The following is a 25,718-nucleotide window of genomic DNA, read 5'->3' on the forward strand; positions in this document are numbered from 1 at the left end:
ATATATATATATATATATATATATATATATATATATATATATATATATATATATATATATATACATATATATAATACATATAATACATATGTGTGTGTGTGTGTGAATGTGTGTATGGATGTTTCCCAGTGATGGGTTGCGGCTGGAAGGGCATCCGCTGCATAAAAACTTGTTGGATAAGTTGGCGGTTCATTCTGCTGTATCGACCCCGGATTAATAAAGGGACTAAGCCGACAGAAAAATGAATGAATGAATAATGATTGGACATGAAATTAATAATGTAGAAAATACACACTTTAGCTTTAATTATAAGTATTTAAATTGATAATTAATAAAAAAGCTTGCAAAATATAATTAATTAATTATTTATTATATAATTAATATATAATTATTTTTCAAATATTTCTCGAGATGTTTACCAGCAGACCACATTATATATACTTTTAATTAAATTTTTTCTTACACATATTATAATTTGGGTGGAATAAAAAATAAATAAAACTGCCAATATTCATGCTCAATATTATTAAAAATAAGTAAATATAATTTTTTTCTCAAATAAAATAACTAGTAAAATATTATGTTCTCTCATCATGGCAAAGACAAAATAAATGAGAAAAAAAATTGTTATTAAAACTCTTGCTTATATGTGTGTGTTTTCTCTTTTCTCTTAATTAACATTTCCTGTTTTAGATCATTAAGAAATCCTGCATAGAGATTTTGGCAGCGGAGCCATCCAGCGTATGTGCAGGAGGTATGTAAATATAAAAATAGCATGCTTGCTTTTTTATTTATCATCAACTACACTATTTACTTGGGGTAAACTATTTATTTGTAGTACACTAGTTACTCCACTTTCAATAATGCAGTAAAGCCCATAATGGATTTCTGTCATAAGAATTCTCTATAATATATAATATGCATGTCTCTCAGTGGATTTAGATCATTGTGGTGTAATTGAAATTAAAATTATCAGCCCTCCTGTGAATTTTACTTTATTTTTTATTTGCCAAATGATGTTTAACAGGAATTTTTCACAGTATTTCCTGTAATATTTTTTCTCCTGGAGAAAGTCTTATTTGTTTTATTTCGGCTAGAATAAAAGCAGTTTTTAATTTTTTTAAGCCATTTTAATGTCAATATTATTATCCCCCTTGAGCAATGTTTGTTCTCGATAGTCTACAGAACAACAACTGTTATATAATGACCTGCCTGATTACCCTAACTTGCGTAATTAACCCAGTTAAGCCTTTAAATGTCACTTTAAGCTGAAGGCTAGTCAAATATCTAGTCTAATATTATGTGCTGTCATCATGGCAAAGATCAAATAAATCCAACCCGGGCTCATTGTGGTAACGTAGCCCTGCGGACGTTTCAGCGGACCGCGAGATACCTCCCGTGAGGTACGTATTCGAGCGTTTTTTGTTTTCGCGGATGTGCGAGAGGCCGTTGTGCGCACTTTTTCGTGTCTCAGGCGCTTCTCAGGAGCGCGCACCGTTCGCACCCGCGCAGGGCCGGAGCAAGCTGAACTGCCGCTCTAGGCAGAGAACGATCACGCCGCCCTCCACCCCAATGTGAAAACGAAAGTGACTGGTTATGAAAATGAAGTGAGGTGTTGCGGACCTCTATTCTGCCGCCCTATACCCGGATATAACCGAGGCGCGGATATAACTGAGGACATGCGGGTGCTGATGGAGGTGTCGCTGACGCCGCCCTCTCTATTCTTGCGTCTATGCGCAAATATATTTGAGGACGTGGGTGTTGAGGGAGGTGTCGCAGACATAACTAAAGACGGGGGTGGTAAGGGAGGTGTCGCGAATGCCGCACTCTCTATACTGCCGTCCTAGGCGGCTGCCTAGGTCGCCTCTATGGACGCGCCGGCCCTGCACCCACGCTGTTCTCGCGTGAAAAGCCGTCGAGGCCGCTGTGGAGCGACTGACTGGCTGACTGACTGAACGACCGAACTATCGACCAACTTGCCGCCCTCCTCTTCCTCCTCCTCCTCCTTCCCTAAACCCAAGCGACAGTTTGCAAAAGCCGTCCAGAAAAAAAAAAAAAAAAGCAAAAGCCCTCGTCTTTGATTTCAACCGAGTTTTCGGATCTCGCCGCATCCTCGCCCTTATTTTTTGGATTCTGTGTTTCATCTTACCTGATTTCTGGAACCAGTGTTCCCCGGACTCGATCCCGGTCGTCCCCGCGGCCGGCTCCTCCTCCTCCGGGCCCCGCAGCGTTCGCTCGAGAAAGACTAAACACGGCCGTACGCACCTCCGGCCACATAAATCGCGGTCTCTAGAAACGTCCGCGGGGCTATGTTTCCAGAATGAGCTTGGGTTGAATAAATTAGTTATTAGAAATGAGTTATTAAAACTGTTATGATTGTAAATGTGTTGGAGAAATCTGCTCTCCATTAAACAGAAATTGAGAAAAATATATACAGGAGGGCTAATTATTAGACTTCAACTGTACAGTCACTGAAATGAATAAGCGAGGCAACATGACATCCTCATATAGGGAAAATCCAGCGTTGAACATGACCGTCTGTGAGACGCATTTACCCCACAGAACAATTATATCATTGTGGTTTTATTATTATTACCCAGCATTACTGATGATTTCAGCAGGAAGACATTGAGCCGAAAATACAGAGAAGCTGACGTTTTAGCAGGGGAATGATGTAATGGTGTGCAGATTGATCAGTGTTTCTGCTTGAATCTGTGTTTCAGAGTCGTTTCAGGTGGTGGTGAGAGGAAACGGCTTTCGGCACGCCAGAAACATCGACCAGGTCTTGTGCAGCTTCAAAATCAACGACACAGTCACTCTCAGTGAGTCTCAGTAGATGATGATGATAAACGAAATTTTTGAACATCGTCATCGATATATTTTGATATATATGAGTAATAAATATTGCACACAATAAACAATAGTGTTTACTTTATTTCACAAATATTGCGATTGAGGCGGCCGAATGGGGAGCGTTGTTTCCGATCGCCATTCAGTATAATAGACTGAACAGTTTTTAATCAGTCATTATAGCTGATCAGCCATTATTATCTGACAATAATATGGCAGATACTCGATTGCTGGCCTTGCTGAACGATCTAATTTGGACAGGTTTAATTTATATAATGTATTAATTTATGATGAAGGAAATAATAGCAAGTTAATAAAGGCAATAATACATTATATGTAATAAAAATCTTTTTACATGTAACAAATGTAGCTATAACACTATATTAATATTTTTTATTTTAATAACCTTTTAACTAATGATTTCACACGTTTACTACTGTAGTAATTTATAGTAAGCAATAAATTGTTTTTAAACCAAAATTTAGCAATAGAAACAAATTAACTATTAATAATACAAAAAACATAAGTATATATATATATATATATATATATATATATATATATATATATATATATATATATATATATATATATATATACTTATGATTTTTTGTATTATTAATAGTTAATTTGTTCCTATATATATATATATATATATATATATATATACTTATGATTTTTTGTATTATTAATAGTTAATTTGTTCCCATATATATATATATTTATATATACTTATGATTTTTTGTATTATTAATAGTTAATTTGTTCCTATATATATATATATATACTTATGATTTTTTGTATTAATAATAGTTAATTTGTTCCTATATATATACTGTATATATATTTATGATTTTTTGTATTATTAATAGTTAATTTGTTCCTATATATATATATATATATATATATATATACTTATGATTTTTTGTATTATTAATAGTTAATTTGTTCCCATATATATATATATATATATTTATATATACTTATGATTTTTTGTATTATTAATAGTTAATTTGTTCCTATATATATATATATATATATATACTTATGATTTTTTGTATTAATAATAGTTAATTTGTTCCTATATATATACTGTATATATATTTATGATTTTTTGTATTATTAATAGTTAATTTGTTCCTATATATATATATATATATATATATATATATATATATATATATATATATATATATATATATATATATACTTATGATTTTTTGTATTATTAATAGTTAATTTGTTCCTATATATATATATATATATATATATATATATATATATACTTATGATTTTTTGTATTATTAATAGTTAATTTGTTCCTATATATATATATATATATATATATATATATATATATATATATATAACAGCTGTGTTTAGTAAAAAAATTAGTAAAAAGCAGTTTAGTAAAAGATAGTAGTTTATATATAAACTTAATTATAATCAATTAAGAAAATCCTTTTATAACTATATATATTGTTTAAATTTTTAACTATAGCAGGATAATTTATTTTAAAGTGACATATTATTGTTTGCTTTTTATATTTTACAACAAAGTGATTTTAACCAAGTATGAAAAAATGAAGAGCTTGAATTAGTTTATTACACTTAATCCAACAATTAGACGGTCTATAATGTTTTCTTTGTGTATATGGACACATGAATAAAGTCATAAGTGTCTTTAACCAATTATTTTTATTTACATAATTTGAGTTCAGAAACTGCAGAGATGTTAAAATGATCGTACCGATATAATAATAATGATGACTGAAATGGGAAACCATATTTGTGAAATTCAATAGGTGGCGATAATGCTAAAAAGTTACCATAGATGGTTTGCCTAAATCGTGTGTCCTAGATTGTGTGTGCCTAAAACGTGTGTGGTTCTGCGGGGCTGCAGCTGGATATTATTGGGGATAAGTTGGCGGTTCATTCCCCTGTGGCAACCCCTGATTAATAAGGGACTAAGTCAAAGGAAAATGAACGAATGAAGGATTCAAATTGTGTCACTTGGGAAATATCTGAAAAATAATTACACAGGAGGGCGAATCATTTTGTAGCCCTGATGAGGAATGTGTACTTCAAAAACTCCAATTATTCCAAACATGAGTGTATAATCTGCCTTTCTGATGTATTTCTGCACATTCATATGTTTCTGTGTGCAGATGAGAAGCCGGCGAGTGTTGAAGACACGTTCCTGCTGTGTCCTGCGCCTGTTATAGATGAAGTCGGAAAGTAAGCTTGCGTCTGCCATGCATTAGAGCCGTGTTTATGATCCCAGTCAAAGGTCACATTCCCCTTCCTGCACAACACACTGGTTTACTTCTGAGGTCATGCTGTTCAGCCACGCTTCTCCAGCAAGTTCCTCGTTTTCTGTTTCCTTTCGGCAGAATCAATGTATGATGTCAGGCTGTCTGAGGAGTCTTTATAGCAGACACTTCCTCTGAAATCATGCACACACACCCACACACACTTGTTTTTCTTTGTTCCTCATCCATTATTTCCCTCTGGCCATTTATTGCTCTCAAAGACACTGGAGGTTGCATATTTTCTTCCCATCAGAAACTGCGTCTATTTATCACTAAGGAGTGCATCTGACAGTCTCGCACTGCTACATGAACTGACTGTTTTGAGGATTGCATAGGCTGGACAACAACGCCTGTAATGAAAAGGAAGGGAATCCATCGTGCTGTTTTTATATTTATTTTAGGTTTCATGCCTAAATAAAATGAAAGCACAGAACAGGTTCACATTTAAGAGCAAAGAGTGTCCCCTGGTGGTTCTGCGGTTGTGTATAGGGAGGATCAGCTCTTTAATAGTGATGGGAAGTTCGGATCATTTTACTGACTCGGATTTTTGAGTCTCGTTCATCGAGATGAGCGAATCTTTTTTCGAGTCATTTCGTTCATTTGGATCAATTCGCCAAAATATTATTAAAATGATACGAATTGCTTTCAAACACATCTACAACTAGCCCAAAAGGTTGATCACACGACAAATAAGTCATAAACTGAATACTATAGGAAGGAGAAAATAATACTTCATTGTTGACCTGCTCTTTTGTCTATGAAGGTATTGTTGTCTCTTTGCTCAGCTCACCTCTTCATGTCTTTAAATGTCAGTGGTTCGTTCACATTAAACTGACAGTCACATATAATCTTAACCAATGTACACAGTCTGAGTCGATAGGAGCCATGATGATTAGTTCACCTTTCAAGTCTTCTGGCTCTTGAGTCGTTCGTTCATCACGTGACAGAATGACTCAAACCCGAGGACTCCAGAGATGAACGGTTCAATTCTTTTTCCGGCTCTAAACGCATATGATTGTCTTCTGCCTTTCCGCGATGAACGACTCAAAAGACTTGAAATGAACGATATCACCTGCACAAACGAATCACTCCCTGAAAGGACTCGTAGTTCCCGAGTCATATTGAAGATTCGTTCAAAATGAACGAATCGTTCATGAACGGCCCATCACTACTCTTTAATGCCACCCTTCATAGAAAGATTAAAAATATGGGAGAAGTTTGGGAAAATACATTCATGGGATGATAGCGAGAGAATCTCGGAAAAACGGGAGGGTTGACAAGTATGGGTTATGGGCAGTGGTCCATGCATAGCTTTGTTGGAAATGAATGCTGCCATTGTTATATTAACTTCGATGTGCTTTCAAGTCAAGATAAAGCGAAAGCATAATTCTCTTAAACAGCTCCTGCAGTTAGATCAGATTTGAGATGCTACTCATCGGCTCTGATGCTACTTTCACTTTTCATAGAAAGATTAAAAATTTTGGAGAAACACACTGTAAAAAATAAATCCGTAAAATTTACGGTAAAAAAAAACGGCAGCTGCAGTTGCCAGAATTTTACTGTTAAAAATACGGTTCAAACCGTAAAAGTAATTTCTCATTTTTACAGTAAACTAACGTATTTCATTATTTTATAGATGTAATATGTCAGTATTTTGAATTACTAACATCTAAACACTCTTTGTTACACAGATAGTGATGAGAAAGTTACATAATGAACTAATGCTCATCACAATCAACTTTTCCCACAAGCAGAATAGTGTATCAGTGTTTAGAAGGTGCTCAGTGTTATTTACACAGCTATTAAACACCAGCATGGCAACATGCATAAAATCAAAGTCTTGAAATAAACATTAGCTATCAACATCAGATGTAACATAAATCTCTAATGTACATAACTGATGGGAAACAACAACAAAAATACATAGTTATGTCAACAAAAAGCGAAAAAGTGATGCATGCAGGGAATTCTGGGAAAGTCAATTTACAGTTATTTGCCGTATATATTAATGAACAGGTTACAGTTTTTTACCGTTCAAATCACAGCCATTTTTTTACAGTGTACACTAAAATACTTAAACAGGACGGTATTGAATGGCAAATATGGGAGATCCCGACAAAAACAATGATAGACATTATTGACCTTAAAATATATATATTTTTTAATTAAGAACTGCTTTTATTCTAGCCGAAATAAAACATATAAGACTTTCTAAAGAAGAAAGAATATTATAGGAAATACTGTGGAAAATTCCTGAATCTGTTAAACATCATTTGGGAAATATTTGAAAATTAAAAAAGGGCTAACAATTCTGACTTGAAGTAAATAAAGCATGAACAACAGCTCTCAGAAATGATTGTCTGGCAAAAATCAGCGTCCACAAGTTGACTTGAGCACAGAAAAATGTGAAGGCAAGCCAAAGTCGCTGCTCCTCATCAGCGCGAATGAACTTATCTCTCCAAAAAGATAAACCATGGGCGGGAATGCTGAACATTCAGAAGGCTGTTTTTGTCGGATGTTTGAGACGCTAGACAGCTGACTTCAACAAAAGTTAACCAGCTCCCTGCAAAGCTCTGCCAATTATGGTCTGACAGGCATTTTGTGTGAGAGTATGAAAAATGCTTTGGGGTTGTGTTTGGCATGCATGTCTCGCTGTATTCTGCTTCTGTGCAGCGTTAAAGGATGTTGTGCTTTTTGGAAGCGACAGATATGGGGCTGAAGATGTTTTTTGTGTCTCTTCAGGGTGGTTTACCTGCAGGTCAGCATGAACGAGGGTCTGTCTTTCATCACCAGCTCCGTTCACATCACCACCACTGAGTGTGTAAGTCACAATCACAAACACGCTCTGTAAATTGTGGTGAAGAGTCTCAATAAATCATTCAGTCTATTAAAATTTTATTAAATCAGCCTAATAGTTATCCTAACTAAAAGTTCCTATGGTAAGTACTGTATGATTGTAATTATGTTGCTTTATAAATCAATGGGAAGTCTATGTGCAGTTTATGGGTGGTCTTGTCCTTTGTCACCTTTAATTTTTGTCCTTGTGACGTTCAGACGTCCCGTATCACGATTTGCTGTTCACAAACTCCTTCACCCTCCAAAAACCCTCACAGATCGAGAGCCAAACCACAGGGGCTTTTACAAAACCCCCCGAAAGATCCTGTCTCTGTGTCTGACTGAGCCCACAACCACAGAATAACGTTTATGAAGCGTTTCTTCGTCCGCTCTTCAATTCCTTTCCCATCGCACACTTTAAGGTTACACTTAAGAGCTTTCACTTCTGCTGGAAATCAGTCCTGTAGATTAAATCTGTATTTAGATATATTGATGCAATTTGTTAGTTTTGCGTTTGATTTATGACCAAATGACATAAATAATATTTAATGCTTATTTAATGTCACATTCATTACATGAACACTATGGTATTTTTTGTTGTCATGCTCACCAGCCAATCAGAATCAAGAATTTCAAATAACTGCACACTTTAGAATGCCATCAGCCAATCAGAATCAAGCATTTAGTATCCCCGTAGTATAAAAAAAATATTGTACGCCTACCAGCCAATCAGAATCAAGAATTTCAAATAACTGCACACCTTAGAATGCCATCAGCCAATCAGAAACAAGAATTTCAAATAACTGCACACTTTATAATGCCATCAGCCAATCAGAATCAAGCATTTAGTATCCCAGTGATATAAAAAAATTGTACGCCTACCAGCCAATCAGAATCAAGAATTTCAAATAACTGCACACCTTAGAATGCCATCAGCCAATCAGAATCAAGAATTTCAAATAACTGCACACCTTAGAATGCCATCAGCCAATCAGAATCAAGAATTTCAAATAACTGCACACTTTAGAATGCCCTCAGCCAATCAGAATCAAGAATTTCAAATAACTGCACACCTTAGAATGCCATCAGCCAATCAGAATCAAGAATTTCAAATAACTGCACACTTTATAATGCCATCAGCCAATCAGAATCAAGCATTTAGTATCCCAGTGAAATAAAAAAAATTGTACGCCTACCAGCCAATCAGAATCAAGAATTTCAAATAACTGCACACCTTAGAATGCCATCAGCCAATCAGAATCAAGAATTTCAAATAACTGCACACCTTAGAATGCCATCAGCCAATCAGAATCAAGAATTTCAAATAACTGCACACTTTAGAATGCCCTCAGCCAATCACAAACAAGAATTTCAATTACTGCACGACTTAAAATGCCATCAGCCAATCAGAATCAAGCATTTAGTATCTCCGCGGTAAAAAAAGATATTGTACGTCTACCTGACAATCAGAATCAAGAATTTCAAATAACTGCACACTTTAGAATGCCATCAGCCAATCAGAATCAAGAATTTCAAATAACTGCACACCTTAGAATGCCATCAGCCAATCAGAATCAAGAATTTCAAATAACTGCACACTTTAGAATGCCCTCAGCCAATCACAAACAAGAATTTCAATTACTGCACGACTTAAAATGCCATCAGCCAATCAGAATCAAGCATTTAGTATCTCCGTGGTAAAAAAAAATATTGTACGTCTACCTGCCAATCAGAATCAAGAATTTCAAATAACTGCACACTTTAGAATGCCATCAGCCAATCAGAATCAAGTATTCAGCATCCCAGTAGTATGAACAATAAAATAAGTACATCTACCAGCCAATTAGAATCAAGAATTCCATGTAACTGCACACCTTAGAATGCCATCAGCCAATCAGAATCAAGCATGTAGTATTCCAGTAGTATAACCGATGAAATAAGTACACCTACCAGCCAATCAGAATCAAGAAACAGACCAATTATTTGCCACTTTGTTTTTGTTATTTGTTTTTGTTTTTAAAATCATCATCAGTAATTTCTCTGCCATGAATAAAAACACCCTGGAAGATCAGTGTGGTGTTATATTAGTGTAAAGGTGTGTTAAAGGTGTTCATCTGTGTGTGTTTTCGTCAGTTTGACGGGACGATTCTCCTGATCACGCTGCTGGTGTTGTTCCTCTTGTTGGCTCTGCTCTTTATGTGGTGGTTTTGGCCGCTCTGCTGCACTGTAGTAAGTCTTCGCCTCATTTACCACCATAAACATCAAGCTTCACATATAGACTAGCGTTGTTTTCATCTCAGAGCCAAAGCATATTTATGTTATTTAAAGACTGAAGTTGACTGATTTAAAGGGACAGTTCACCCAAAGATGAACGTTTACAGTTCATTTACTCACTCACTAGTCATCTGAGATGTAGGAGTCTTCAATTCAACATTAAAGTCTGCATCAACCGGAAGCTGCAACAGTTATTTTTGTTTCATATTGTGACGCAAAGAAACAAAAGTGGGCGTGGCTTGTTTTTTCATACTGCGAGCTGATTGGATGTAGTAAAGTAGGCATTTCATTCAGAAAGATGGGGAAAAGGGTTTGGGGACAGTTATTACAACCTAACAGACTCCTCCTGCTCACCATTTCTGTTTGTTGTCAAAACTGACAGCTGGAGGGGCGTGGTTTAGTGTTAGTTACGCCCAATACCTCAGGCAGACCTAATCTGAGAGTTCAGAACGAGCATTTTGAGATTTAAATTTTTGATTACAAGCGCAAACGACACACTTTATCTTAATGACATGCACAGATGTATTATTCAGAACAAACATTGATTTCATGTGTACTTTGAATAGAGTAGCTCCTCCCCTTTTTAAAACACAGCCAATAGCGTTTGGTTTTTATCACAGCTCTGCAGCTCTCATCAAATGAAAAGCAAATGACAAGCATCCTGAAGGGGGCGGGGCATGTAAGACATTTGATTGGTCAGAAGATTTGATGAGAAACTGAAGTATGAGGTGACATGAAAAAAAAATATTGATCCATTTTGGTGAAAGTGACAAACTGCAAACTTTAGATGTTAAATCAGGTTATTTCTTCAAAGCGTCAATTTTGTCACAGTTTTGGAGCACACTTGATATCTTAAAATACTGATACTAACATTTAAAAATTTTAATTTTTATTAAATGGGACTGTAAAGGTGGAAAATAGATGAATTAATCTAAAATGAGAACACAGTATACTCTAATAACACTTCCCAACAAAGGCAAAAGACTAAAACTAGACTGCAGAACTGAACAACAATGACTTTAAACTATTTGTTCTATTTTTTTCTGGCATTTATTTAAAAAACTATATAAAAGAGGTCCTGAAAATCCCCAAAATATCAATAACTCACTTTCTGTTTCAAAATGGCTGCATTTTGCCACAGAAGAACAGAGTCATGATTTCACACGCTGCTCTGTATTGTTTTGTTTGTGTATATTGTCGCCTATCCAGGTTTTAGGAACAGCAAATAATAACTTGTCTTCTAGTTGATCATTTGGTGTTAAAAGAGGCTTATATGAAAGACAAAGGCCTCTAGATTACGTTTATTTAACCAAAATAAAACATGATCATTCCTTAATTTAGAACTTTTTAATTAGGAATTAGTAAGGTCTGACTTTGCTTAGACTAAAGTCTTGTCACTGAACAGAAATAATGTCCAGTATTGAATATAAAGTCCTGCTGCAGTGGAGACAGAGTGAATATTGTGTCTGACTCCATCATGAGCTTGGAGGACTGCATCCATACATCTCTGACTCAAATCACTGATTAATAAAGTCATCTGGAATGCCAAAGAAAGTGTTCTTGCAGGACTCCCAGAGCTCATCAAGATACTTTGGATTCATCTTCAATGCCTCCTCCTTCATCTTACCCCAGAAGTGCTCAATAATGTTCATGTCTGATGACTGGGCTGGCCAATCCTGGAGCAGCTTGACCTTCTTTGCTTTCAGGAGCTTTGATGTGGAGGCTGAAGTATGAGCAGGAGCGCTATCCTGCTGGAGAATTTGTCCTCTCCTGTGGTTTGTAATGGAATGGGCAGCACAAATGTTTCTGCAGATCTCTCGCACACCCCCATACTGAATGTAACCCCAAACCATGACTTTTCCTTCACCAAACTTGACTGATTTCTCTGAAAATCTTGGGTCCATGCGGGTTCCAGTAGGTCTTCTGCAGTATTTGTGATGATTGGGATGCAGATCAACAGATGATTCAGCAGAAAAATCCACCTTCTGCCACTTTTCCATACAATCAACTAGAGGTCAAGTTATTATTTGTTGCTCTTACAACTGGGACCAACAACAACACTTTTGTCAGGTTGTGTAGTAGGTATTTACTGTCACTGATATGATATGGATATAAATGATTGTTGTTTTTTCACAGGTGATTAAAGAGCCTCCACCTCCTCCTCCTCCAGAACCTGTGAGTTACATCTTCATCTTTATTAAATGAGCTTTAATAACATAATAATAATAATAATAATTATTATTATTATTATTATTATTATTCAAATTATTAATATAAAAATTATTATTATTATTACGTAAATTGTTATTATAATAATAATAATTATTATTATTAAAGTTATTATTATTATTATTACTATTATTATTATTATTATTATTATTGAAAGTATTATTATTGAAAGTATTATTATTATTATTATTAAAATTATTAATTTTATTAAAATTGTTATCATAATTATTATTATTACAATTATTATTATTATTACAATTATTATTATTATTATTAGCATATTATTTAACACTAGCTGCATTACTTGAGACAACTGGAGACAAATATTTTTGTATTCTCAAAGGTGTTGGAAGCCTTCTGAAGGAAACATAATTAATTAAAAATAGCAATAATAATAATAATAATAAATTGTATGTATAAATCACAGCTGGACAAATTGCAAAGATTAGCTGGGTTTTGTGTCAATAAGGCTCCATCTGATGGCACCTAAATGTTCTCACCCAGAAACAAACTTCTGACTGAGCATCCTATTTATGTTTAAATATTTATTTTATATAATGGGGAAATTATTAAAATGTTAAACAATACAAAAATAAATACAAATACAATACAATTTATTATTATTGTTAATTTTATTATTATTATTATTATTATTGTTGTTATTATTATCATTATTATTATTATATTACAAACAACATTGTTTTATTAAGTAAAAATTGTACTCAATTATTTATATTGTAGGTATTAATTCCTAATAATACTGAAAATAGTTATGATCATTACGAATAGTTTATTAATAATAATGCTATTCATATTGTTATTATTATTATTGATTGTAATAATAATAATAATAATAATATGTCAATAAATACTACAAAATAACTAGTGTGGTGTTTTTGCAATATTAGAAAAGATAGAGCGAGTGTCTCAATCTATGCACACTAACTCAGTAGTGTGCACTAGACAGAGTGCACTGCTTAGTGAAGTCAGTCAGATGGACTTTGTGAGTAACTTACACTAGAACTAAACAGTCTGTTTTTTAGGAATCTGATGATGAAGACGGGATGCCCAAGAAGAAATGGCCCACAGTGGACGCTTCATATTACGGCGGTCGAGGAGTCGGGGGAATTAAACGAATGGAGGTGAGATTACTCAAAAAAAGAGAAACAAATCTGTAATTGCTGGTAAAACGGATGCAGTGCAGTTATTAGAGAATATACAATTAATAAATTATAATAACGTAGGCAGATTTCATGTTTCAAAAAAGTGTGTGAAATGATGTGTTGTTTTTGCTGTGTGCAGGTTCGCTGGGGAGGCAAAGGCTCCACCGAGGAGGGAGCGAAGCTGGAGAAACCCAAAAACGCCGTCATAAAGATGCCGGAGCAGGAGTTTGAACCCTTTGAACCCAAGCCCAGAAAATCAGACCACAGGAAGCCGACTCAGAACAGGAAGTGGTACTCGCCCATCAGGGTAAAGACGCTTCATCACCGTCGCTACTGTTTATTGATGTTGGTTGCGAGCTTAATTGAGTCCAGTGTTTAACAGCACGTTCCTCCTGTTCAGGGTAAACTGGATGCCATCTTGGCTCTTTTCCGCCGTGGATATGATCAGGTTTCACTCATGAGGCCGCAGCCAGGAGATCATGTGAGTATTTGGTTCTAGATTATTCCATTTTAGGGGGGGGGCACTGTGGCTCAGTGGTTAGCACAGCAAGAAGGTTGCTGGTTCGAGTGCCAGCTGGACCAGTTGGCATTTCTGTGTGGAGTTTGCACGTTTCCTCCGGGTGCTCCGGTTTCCCCCACAGTCCAAACACATGCGCTATAGGGAATTGGAGAAACTAGATTGGCCGTAGTGTATGAGTGTAAATACAAGTGGGTATGGGTGTTTCCCAGTACTGGATTGCAGCTGAAAGGGCATCTGATGCGTAAAACAAATGCTGGAATAGTTGGCGGTTCATTCCACAGTGGCGACCTCTGAAATAGAAAAGCTTGTTTATCCAGATTTGACCAATCAGATGAGACTTTGCTTTCTTTAGTCTCCTATTGGCTATTGGCTAGAGCAGCACAAAAGTGAATCTAGAACCTCAAAGCAGAGAGCTGAAAATAAATACTAATACCAGGACCAGAAACAAGTGAGGGAAATGACAACAACAATTACGACTCTTAATATCTGCTGAGATTTTCAGTCATTCATAATTTATAGTCAAACTGTTTGCACCTTGACTGTTTATTTTTAGCTAGTATTAGATTTACCCGGTGTGCTCTTCTGCTGCTGTAGCCCATCCACCTCAAGGTTGGACGTGTTGTGTGTTCAGAGATGCTTTTCTGCAGACATCGGTTGTAACGAGTGCTTATTTGAGTTACTGTTGCCTTTCTATCAGCTGGAACCAGTCTGGCCATTCTCCTCTGACCTCTGACATCAACATTTGCGCCCACAGAATTGCTGCTCACTGGATATTTCCTCTTTGTCGGACCATTCTCTGTAAACCCTAGAGATGGCTGTGCGTGAAAATCCCAGTAGATCAGCAGTTTCTGAAATCCTAAGAGCAGCCCGTCTGGCACCAACAACAATGCCATGTTCAAAGTCACTTAAATCCCCTTTCTTCCCCATTCTGATGCTCAGCTTGAACTGCAGCAGATCATCTTGACCATGTCTACATGCCTAAACGCGTTGAGTTGCTGCCATGTGATTAGAAATTTGCGTTAAGGAGCAGTTGTACCTAATAAAGTGGCCAGTGAGTGTAGGTTGTGAAAAGTGTCCTCCAGCAACAGACTGTCTGTCTAGCCTCCAGCGAAGGCTTTTAAGGTGTTTGGACCTCATAAATCCATGTCGTGTGGATTTCCTGACTCATTCCTCTCAGCCTCGGCCAGACGTTTACTTGCCTTTCATTTGTCAGAGCAGCCTGACGCCGCCAAGAAACTTCATAGGCACAGTTTGCCACCTGCATCAAATCAGTAGCCATAAAACCAAATAAAACACACTTTCCAGACAGATAGTCTGCTTTTTAAAGGCCAGACTCGGCGTACACATGGTTGGGCTTGGTGGATGTCAGATGGCAGGTTATCGGCTCTGTTGGATCATCATGATTTAGTCTGAATGCATCTTTCACGCAGACGTTTTCATCCTGCTCATGAAAGATGAACAATCTCCAGGTGCTGGTTGGAAGACACACATTTCTTTTATATATATATATATATATATATATATATATATATATATATATATATATATATATATATATATATATATATATATATATATACAGTTGAAGTCAGAATTATTAGCCCCCCTGAATTATTAGACCGCTTGTTTATTTTTTCCCCAATTTCCGTTTAAATGAGGTAAGATTTTTTCAGCACATTTCTAATCATAATAGTTTTAATAACTCATCTCTAATAACTGATTTATTTTATCTTTGCCATGATGACAATAAATAATATTTGAGTAGATATTTTTCAAGACACTTCTATACAGCTTAAAGAGACATTTAAAGGCTCAACTGGGTTAATTAGGTTAACTATGCAGGTTAGGGTAATTAGGCAAGTTATTGTATAATGATGGTTTGTTCTGTAGACTATCAAGAAAAAATATAGCTTAAAAGGGCTAATAATTATGTCCCTAAAATGGTGTTTAAAAAAATTAAAACTGCTTTTATTCTAGCCGAAATAAAACAAATAAGACTTTCTCCAGAAGAAAAAATATTATCAGAAATACTGTGAAAATTTCCTTGCTCTGTTAAACATCATTTGGAAAATATTTAAAAAAGAGGAAAAAAATTTGAAGGGGGCTAATAATTCTGACTTCAACTGTATATATATATATAACCAAATAAGTCTATAGACAAAATAGACTTATCTATTTTTAATATTTCTAAAAACTCTACTTAATATTTAAGCATTTTGTTTTAATAAATTTTGTTTTAGATAACTGACAGCGTTTTTGTACCCACATGCGAGTCATAATTATTCACACATGCACACGAGAATACCGAGAATCTTGATGCAAAACAGGTTGGAAATGGTTTTAAAAAATGCTATGAGACAAAATATAAATTATGATTCAATATCAAAAAAACTTTGAGGCTGAAAAAAATGTATTGGTTACTCGGCCGTCTAAAAGCACATGGAAATCGCGAGTAATTTCGCTCTCTCTATTTGTGTGCACTCATCCGCTCTCCGCAAGTCTACATTTAAAGCAATGAACCTGAGCTCATGGTGATAACTTTTGCATGATTAGGTTGAAGAGCTTCTCACATGCAGTTAGAAACGTGACAAAAACGACAAACATGCAAGTGAAGCGTGAAAATAATAATGTTTAGTTGTACACCCTAAGCCGAAGGAAAATTAATGAATGAATCTTCAACCAAAGCTGGACTGGATACTTCTCTGTTGACGTCTTCATCCATAATATTGTTCAACACGCCCTTTCTTACCGTTAGTTTGCCACTAATGAATGATGCGCAAGAAGAAAACCAGTTTCAGGTCATCAAAATCGATGACTCACGTTGGAATTCCAGGATGTGCATCTGGCAAATTTAGCAGTGTGACTTGTTAAGCAACTCACTCAGTGCACACATGGCTTTTCATCACGTTTCTGAACTCGCATGGTTTTAATAGCCTCGAGCGAAAGGTTGCATGACGCAAAGTTTCTTAGCGGAGGACTTTTTTTTTCACCTCCTCATCCTGTAATGGCCTGGGCCTCTGCGCTGCGGTTTGCGACGAGAGGCCTGAAAAATGCCCAGACTGACTCTTTTCTCTCTCGTTCTTTCTGTGCATGGAAAACAAATGAACTGGGCATTATTTCCTGTCTGAAATGGCTCTAAGAGGGCATTAAATGCATCCAGCGGCGCTTCTACACTGAAAACAACGCTTCATTAGATTTACTCAATTTTCTAAAGGTAATTGGTTGCAAATAATATTTATATGGGCTGAATATAAACAAACAAATTAAGTTGAGCGTTTCTACATTTAATTCGTTTGTTTAAACTCAGCCCATATAAACTGTTTGCAACCAGTTAGCTTTAAAAAATGGAGTAAATCTAATCATTTTTGTCAGCGCACCACCGCAAGTTGAGAACGAGGTCAAGGCGATACTTTTATGAGCTTCGCTCTTTTGCGTAATGCAATTTTTTTTATATAATTATTTTTAGGGGTTTTTACCTTTATTGATAGGACAGTGGAGATGTACAGACACGAAAGTGTGGGGAGCAGAGATCGGGGAAGGATCGGCAAAGGCCCTCGAGCCAACAATCAAACTCGGATCACCACGAGTACCACACGACTGTTTTCCTTTTGTGAAGCAACTGTGTCTAGAAACACATGCGATCGGTTCTCTTTCAAATAGACTGAACAAAAAGGGAGGAACGTGCACCCACAGTCTTGCTGCTTTCAAGAGTTCCAGAGTTGACTTATTGTGGGCAGCGCCAGTTGCTATCGGTTTAACCATTCTTTGAAAAGATAGTTTATGGGTCTATCATTACCCATGCGTGTGGGATCATCCTTTCATTATCACACAGTATGTTTTTACCTGCTTTCTTTTGCATTAATATGGTTTAATTATCATTTTTTACAATAACATTGCTTTAATGGGAGAATAACTCCCCATTTATGTGTAGTTAACTGGTGATCTGGGACCTTTAGCCAGGGCATATGACTGTGCATATGTTTTGTTAAATAAAAAGTATAGTATTCTGCTATATTTTGCATGTTTTCACACATTTAAAACTTGTGGCTAAGAAATAATTAACTGTTTATTTATGGTGTGGTCAGAGATAAATTGGGTAAATCCTAAATTTCGGGCTCTGAAAATTATGAAAACTAATATATGAAACCCTGACCCATCTGCTCATGATTATTGAGCAAGCTCATACACGACACACAGAAAGTGAAATGAGTGAGGAGGCATGTAGAGATAACACAAACTCTAAACCAAGTAATTTTAGCATGTCAAAGTCATAATTATGTGTATAAGTGAAGTTTATGTATAAACAAATTTGGAGAGGATCACGTGCTTATGATTGCTAGCGGCTGGATCCGCAATATCCAATTCACTACGCTCCAATCAGATGACTCCTAAATTACTATCAATACCCTGGGTTTCATTCCACTGCTATCTTCGTTTTGAAGAGTCCCCCCTTCCACCCCTACTCCTCCTTCTTAGATGGGTGACACGGCGGCCCAGTGCCTAGCACTGTCGCCTCACAGCAAGAATGTCTCTGGTTTCAGGCTTTACCAAACCAGCAGACATTTCTGTGTGGAGTTTGCACTTCTCCCCGAGCTCACGTGGGTTTCCCCCGGGTTCCCCGGTTTCCTCCCACCGCCTAAAAACATGCAATTAAGTTAATTGAATAATCTAAATTGGCACCATAGATATGCTTCTAGTACGTAGTTATCTCCAAGAGCAATCACTTACTGTTCATTGTTCACTACAGCAGGGGAGTTCTCAAGATCTACCTGAGCTCAAACTCCCCTCCCGCCTTGCAACGGGAGGGAGCCCTGGGCTCGAGGATCTCATGCAGGGCTCGAAATTAACCTTAACTTAAATTAACTTTAAAAATGTAGCCGCATCAGCCAAAATTTAGTCGCACCCACCAATTATAAGCACCGTTACTACAAGTTTTATACAAACATATTGGTTGTATTTGAAATCAACACTAATCAAACTAACAAGCAAAAAAAATTCATATATAACGTTATATGCAAGCGTGAGGAAAATATGTCTCAACAAAATCCCGTTATCACAAGAAAATAGATTTTTATAACAGAACCGAGTGACCAAAGCATACACGGAGCGCTCACCGGCCCTGCACGCATTGCTTGAATTAACGTGTTAACGGTATAACTAGTAAGATGTGTCATTATTTGTAACTGTAGATGTCATGGTTTATATAACAAAATCTGTCAAGTGTTATGTTATCTTCATTCTCATCTTCAGCGCTTGACAATTTTTCGCGGTAGTAGCTCTCTGTCATCCGAAGCCAGAAGGCGCTGAGTGATTGACAGCTGATATTAACCAATCATTCGCGTTCAGTGCTAGAGCAGTGGTGGGCCAATAAGAAGAGCGCGAAGGCGGGGCAAGCATTACGGACTTGGCTTTGTTTACTGCAGCAAGTTGACATGACAACTGTTTTAAACCATTCCCGACCGCTGCGTTTCGCGTTTCAAGTGCAGACAAAGAGCTTAGAGATGCATTCTGCGTGAATGTCTCCCGAATCCGTGCATGTGCTGAACATTTTGCAGTAAAAATTGGTCGCACACTACAATTTTAACGCTCGCAGAAATGCTCCCAAATATATTTCAAGGTCGCATAGATAAAATTTCGGGCGCATATGCGACGCAATTTCGAGCCCTGTCATGAGCTCAGGGCTCTCTCCCGGGACAGCATGCCAAACAAGCTTTTATAATTAATCATCAGCTAAGTGTGAACTCTTGAACATATATTTTGCCAACAATAAAATTGTGGCTAGTGAAAACGGCGAGTGGCTAGTAATGTTGGAAAACTACTAGCCACAGTGGCTGGTGATCAAAAAAGTTATTGTTAAGCCCTGATTATGTTCAATGCACTTAAATTTGTAAAAATGATTTAAGTTAATCAATTTGAGTTGGGAATTGTGTGGAAACCCAGCATTTATGACAGTGTTTGAGTGCAAACGGCCTACTTTTAATGGTGAATTCCTTTGGTTGAGTTCATGCGTGTGCGTATGTTCGTCTGACTACTATATCATTATCTCTCCTCTGTCTGTTTTTCTCATTTGTGCCCTGGTTAAGAGTTCAGTCCCATAATGCTCACGGATCAGCTTTCCGTTGCCTGACTCTTGACGTGAAAGCTTTCAGTTTTTTTTTGCACAGCGACTGAACACTCTGGTGGAGGTTTGACGATGAGCTCATGTACAAAAACCACCACATCAAACATCTGCGAAAGCGTCCTGAGACTGACTTCAGACTGCTTTATGACCCCTGATGGGTCGTTTTGCTGCTTTGGTGTTGGGGAAGGACTGAAACAAAACAAACACCTACTTCACCACTCATTATGGGCCCTTAAAGATGAGGTGACATTAAAGTCACTTGAAATGAGACTCATAATTCATTTGACTTTCATAAAGTGACGTTTGTGGAATTGTAGAGCAAGCGCTTGAGTTTATCCATCAGGAATTGGTTAGATGGTGAAAACGTCACTATATATATCCTTAACCTGATTTCAGCAAATAGGACATGCTCCTGGATTGGCATCCATGTTGATCCTGGAACAACATTCAAGAACCAGACAGAACTGTTATGTAAATACATGTATATAGTGGCGCAGTGGTGTCCCCTCACAGCAAGAAGGTCGCTGGTTCGAGCCTCGGCTGGGTCAGTTGGCGTTTCTGTGAGGAGTTTGCATGTTCTCCCTGCATGGGTTTCCTCAGGGTGCTCCGTAATATATAGATCAGGGGTGTCAAACTCAATTCCTGTTTAGTTCTAACCCTGCTTCAACACGCTTACCTGTAGGTTTCAAACAAGCCTGAAGGACTCAATTAGTTTGATCAGGTGTGTTTAATTAGGGTTGGAACTAAACTGTGCAGAGCTGCGGAGTTTGACACCTGTGATATAGATAGTCAGTCCTGCCTGAAATTATTCATACCGTAGGTCTGCGCTGAGCTTCTTTGTCTTAGCCATGACTGTCCACAAACCAACCGCAGGTGTTTTTCACCTGTTGAGTTGATTAAAACAGCCGTTCCCAATGCATCAGTGTAATCAGGACGCTTTAGTACAGCTTGGACTATTAGGAATTGTCTAGAACTTTGGATTTTCCTATAAACTGTGACATTTTGCAAAGGGTATGAGCATTTTGGATATGCCACTTTTTGTTCAAATGTAAATAAAAGCTGAGAAATAGTTTTGTTTTTCTTCCCACAATGATGCCTCATGAACATCCTCTTATATTTTGGGAGAAGCCTGTGTCTTTTCCTTGCTGGTTGAATACAAATTACTTTAAAGGGCACCTAGGTTACCCCTTTTTTCAGATTTAATATAAGTCTTTTGCGTCTCTAGAATGTGTATTTAAAGTTTCAGATCAAAATACCCATCAGATTTTTCATTATACCTTTTACAAGATGCTGTTTTATACTGATTTCCAGCAGGGGGTGGTTTTGTCGTACTGCGCCTTTAAGACAAGTCTTTCCCGCCTACTGTTTCAAAATGCCTCCTCCCTCAGCTGCGTCAGACGTAGCGTTTGTGAGATACTACAGTAAGAACTAACCTTTACTAATCAGTATTGTGAAGTTGCATTGAGTCACACACAATATCGTTACAAAGTTAACGCGTGCGCACACACACACACACACACACACACAGGCAGGCAGGCAGACAGACAGAGCGCGCTTAGCTTAGTTAAGGCTAACCTCAAGTACTGTGTGGATATCTGTGATGCTAATGTACAAAATAAACCTGATTTAACTTATACAAACCGGGATTGAAGCGTCTTCTTTTATAATTGTTCTGACACGCGGCTGTGCTGATGAAGTAAAGCTGAAGTAAAACGCTGCAATTAATTACACACATACTCTGTTTTAAAACACTTTAAACATGTGAAACTCACTCTTAATCACATTTGATGATGATTGCTGATCCTAGCGAACAGAACAGACCTTTTATTCCCGGTTGCTTTGCGTATGTCTGCCTGGTCTTGTTGACATATACAGGTGACTACCGGAACATGTTAATGCGCGCAGCTGTCAATCAATTCGGTGGGCGGGGGGATCGCACACCTACGTAATGGTGCGATCGATTTGAAAACAGCTCCAATTGGCCGACCCTTTTTTTTGTAGTTAAATTGAAAAAAAAGGACTGGGTGTGTTCATATCACCCCAGTATGACGGTCTATACACTATACCAACACACAGATCCGTCCAAACAGCTTGAAAAGTAGATTTTTTACCATAGGTGCCCTTTAAGTCAGAATTAAAATATAAAATATTGTTATTAATGTTATTGAAATGGCCATATATGTTTATTTTGACCGACAACAGGTATAAAAAACAAACAGCTTTATTTTAAACTACATTTATAACACAAACTATGCATAAGTGTGTTGGTGTAAATATATATTTAGGTGGCTTTTCTCTTTCAAAGGCAGTTTGGCACTTCTTCAGAGCAGGGTTTGGGGTTATGGAGGACTCGCAGAGTCTTTCCATGATGCATAATTTACAATTCAGGGTGATTTCATCTGCGGTTTTCACAAAGCTTCGGCCAGATCCTACACGAGTGAACTAAATAAAAGAGCGGCTCGGATTTGGGCGTCATTGCTGCACATTCTGGAAAATAAGAAAAAGCCATCCTTGCGTATTGGAAAGCATCCACCTTCAACAGAGTGGATTACCTCACCGCCGTTTCTCTTCTTGTTTTCTACTCGGGGTCGATGTAAAACATCCCCCAAAGCATGACATTTCCTTCTCCGCCTTTCACTCACTTCTGCGCACACTTTTTGGGTTCGGTTTTTTCCCAGTTTGATGATGAATGCAATAATGCAATGATAATCCTTCTGGACCCAAATAAATAAAGCTGTCTTTCATCACTAAAGTGAGCTTTGGAGCAGTTTTCTGTCCACAAAATGCTCCTCAGCAAAGGTCGATCTGCTCTTTTGACTCTTTAAGTTGATGAAGGTTTGATCATTGTGGGCTGAGTCCACATTCTCTTAAGCCGGACATACACAGTGCGTTTTTAAAGTTGTTTTTTACAAGCGCATACATGAAATATATCGCCATATACAGATCCTGTGATTTATTTTTTTGTCATTTTTTTCAAATATTTCTCAAATGATGTTTAACAGAGCAAAGAATTTTTCACAGTATTTTCTATAATATTTTTTCCACTGGAGAAAGTCTTATTTGTTTCATTTTGGCTGGAATGAAAGCAGTTTTTCATAAAAAAAAATAAATAAATAAATAAAACATTTTAAGGTCAATATTATTAGCCCCTTTAAGCAATACTTGTCTACAGAACAAACCACTGTTATACAATGACTTGCCTAATTACCATACCTTACTCTAATAAACCTAATTAAGCATTTAAATGCCACTTTAAGCTGAACACTAGTATCTTGAAAAATAGCCAGTCAACTATTATGCCCTGTCATCATGGATAAAATAAACCAGTTATTAGAAATGAGTTATTAAAACTATTATGATTAGAAATGTATCAACATTAATATGCTGGAATAGTTGGCAGTTCATTTCGCCATGGCGACGCCTGATAAATAAAGGACTTAGCTGAAGGAAAATGAATAAATGTTTTGCTTGTTTTAAGGAAAAACTCACTTAATTTTGACTTATTATGTCTAGAAAATGCTTCTTGTTTTAAGAATTTTTAGATATTTTGGTTAGACACTAATAAATTCCTACATGTTGTCCCAACACAAATCAATAGAAATCATTAAATCGTTTTTACAAATTTAAGTGGATTGAACATTAAACAATTAAGTTGTCCCAAAACAAAAACCTAAGAATTGTGTTGTTTCAGCTCTTTTTAAATAAGTAGTTTGAACAAGGATCAAAAGTAATTTTAAGAGAGTACACTGTAAAAATAAATGCTAAGTTCCACACAATTGATTTGTGTTAGGAAAACATGAAGGAATTAAGTTAACTTATTAGTTATGACAAATTTAAGTTGATTGAACATAAACAATTAAGTTGTTGCAAAATAAAAAATCTTTTTAAAAAAGTAGTTTGAACAAAGAGCAATTCTCAGAATTAAATCTGTTGTATCCACAATGTTCACTATGACAATACTGGCTTCCACACAGTTCATTCATGTTGTCCCAACACAAATCAATTGTGTGAAACTTTTCTTTACAGCGTACACTCTTAAAATTACTTTTGATGCTTGTTCAAACTAGAGATCTGCGCGGGACCAAATTTTGAATCCCGCTCCCGCCCGCACTCGCCAGGTTTTAACCCGAACCCGACCGCTCCCGCTTATATTAAGAATTTATTGTCCCGCTGCCCGACCCGCCCCATTTTCTGGCCGCCGCGCCCGATCCCGCTAAAGAGCGGAGGAGAACAAAACCGAAAATCCCCCAGCTATACAGTCCAGACAGCCAAGCTGTCTGTATAAACACACACACACACACACAGCACCAAGCACACACACAAAGACCAATCTCTCTCTCTCATACGCGCGCGCGCACTAACACACACAAGTACCAAGCAGACACACAGGCGTTTGCTGTTATATCAACTCAAAGGCTTGTAATACCATGTATCAAGTACCAATGTAATACCAAAAGGTTTTATATAAAGGTATATAAATACTGAGTCACGCCAGCTCCGGGCCGCAGCGCACATTACTCTCGGGCCGAATCCGGCGCGGATGCGGCAACGTCGGCTCGCTTACGGCCGCCACATCTGGCCCGATTAATTCGGGCCGGAATCGGGCAGTGAGTCCACAAGCATCCGGAGTCCGGCAGCCGGAGCCGGGCTGAGTGGTAAGTGTCCGGCAGGCGAGAATCTAGCCGGAACTGGCCCGAGTGTATTTTGCTATCTGGGAAAGCTCTCTCTCTCTCATTCGCGCGCGCACACACACTAACATACACACACACAAGCACACACACAGGCAAAGCTCGCTCGCTCTCTCTCTCTCTCTCTCTCTCTCTCTCATTCGCATAGCAATATCCGCGATATTGCTAGACAGCCCGCTCCCGTCCCAAATTAAACCCGTTACCGACCGCTCCCGCGATTTATTCGGAAATTTATTCCCGCGCCGCAGAAATCTGGTCGGGTCCTGCGGCGCCCGCGGGACAGCCACGGGAATGCAGACCTCTAGTTCAAACTACTTAATCACACGATTAATTTAACTAACAAAAGTGGATTCAACATAAAACAATTAAGTCCAAAAACAATCTCAATAATTGTGCTGATTCAGCTCATTTTAAATAGGTAGCTTGAACAAGCAAAAAAAGTGTTAAATCGGAAACACCACTACTGAATACCGCAATGGCATTTGTCCTGTTTTCTCCTCAGGGTCGGTGTATCAACTTAACATGGGTGAAAGAAGAATTATTCGTTTAATTTCATTATTCCGATTGCATCTACCATTCATTTGCTAACTTTTTTGAGCTTCCAGAATCATGCAGGGAAAAAAAACTCCAAAATGAGCAGTGTTAGATGCTATGATATGTCGTACGGCATCTTTGATTTTCACTTTTTTACTACTTGTGGGGTCGAATCCATTGATCCATTGAATC

General features: G+C 37.2%; 2 protein-coding genes across 5 annotated transcripts in view; both read left to right on the forward strand.

Annotated features, from left to right (window-relative positions):
• frmpd2 (FERM and PDZ domain containing 2) overlaps positions 1 to 25,718 on the forward strand; it is a 423,788-nt gene that overhangs the window by 183,198 nt on the left and 214,872 nt on the right. The gene's annotated exons all lie outside the window — the stretch shown is intronic.
• antxr1c (ANTXR cell adhesion molecule 1c) overlaps positions 1 to 25,718 on the forward strand; it is a 67,393-nt gene that overhangs the window by 36,813 nt on the left and 4,862 nt on the right. For 3 of the 4 annotated variants that reach the window (XR_012387769.1, XR_012387770.1, XM_687270.9), the window contains exons 9-17: positions 694 to 754; positions 2,724 to 2,822; positions 5,019 to 5,088; positions 7,905 to 7,983; positions 10,131 to 10,226; positions 12,408 to 12,446; positions 13,544 to 13,642; positions 13,803 to 13,970; positions 14,064 to 14,144. Coding sequence is in view for 2 of the 4 variants with exons in the window: in XM_687270.9 (XP_692362.2) it covers positions 694 to 754; positions 2,724 to 2,822; positions 5,019 to 5,088; positions 7,905 to 7,983; positions 10,131 to 10,226; positions 12,408 to 12,446; positions 13,544 to 13,642; positions 13,803 to 13,970; positions 14,064 to 14,144 (792 nt within the window). In the remaining 2 variants the exon portion in view is untranslated. Of the gene's footprint in view, positions 1 to 693; positions 755 to 2,723; positions 2,823 to 5,018; positions 5,089 to 7,904; positions 7,984 to 10,130; positions 10,227 to 12,407; positions 12,447 to 13,543; positions 13,643 to 13,802; positions 13,971 to 14,063; positions 14,145 to 25,494; positions 25,613 to 25,718 lie in introns of those variants that run through there. The other variant, XM_009306392.5, reaches the window with a different exon arrangement.

Source organism: Danio rerio, chromosome 12, assembly GCF_049306965.1.
Source record: "Danio rerio strain Tuebingen ecotype United States chromosome 12, GRCz12tu, whole genome shotgun sequence".
Classification (NCBI taxonomy): domain Eukaryota; kingdom Metazoa; phylum Chordata; class Actinopteri; order Cypriniformes; family Danionidae; genus Danio; species Danio rerio.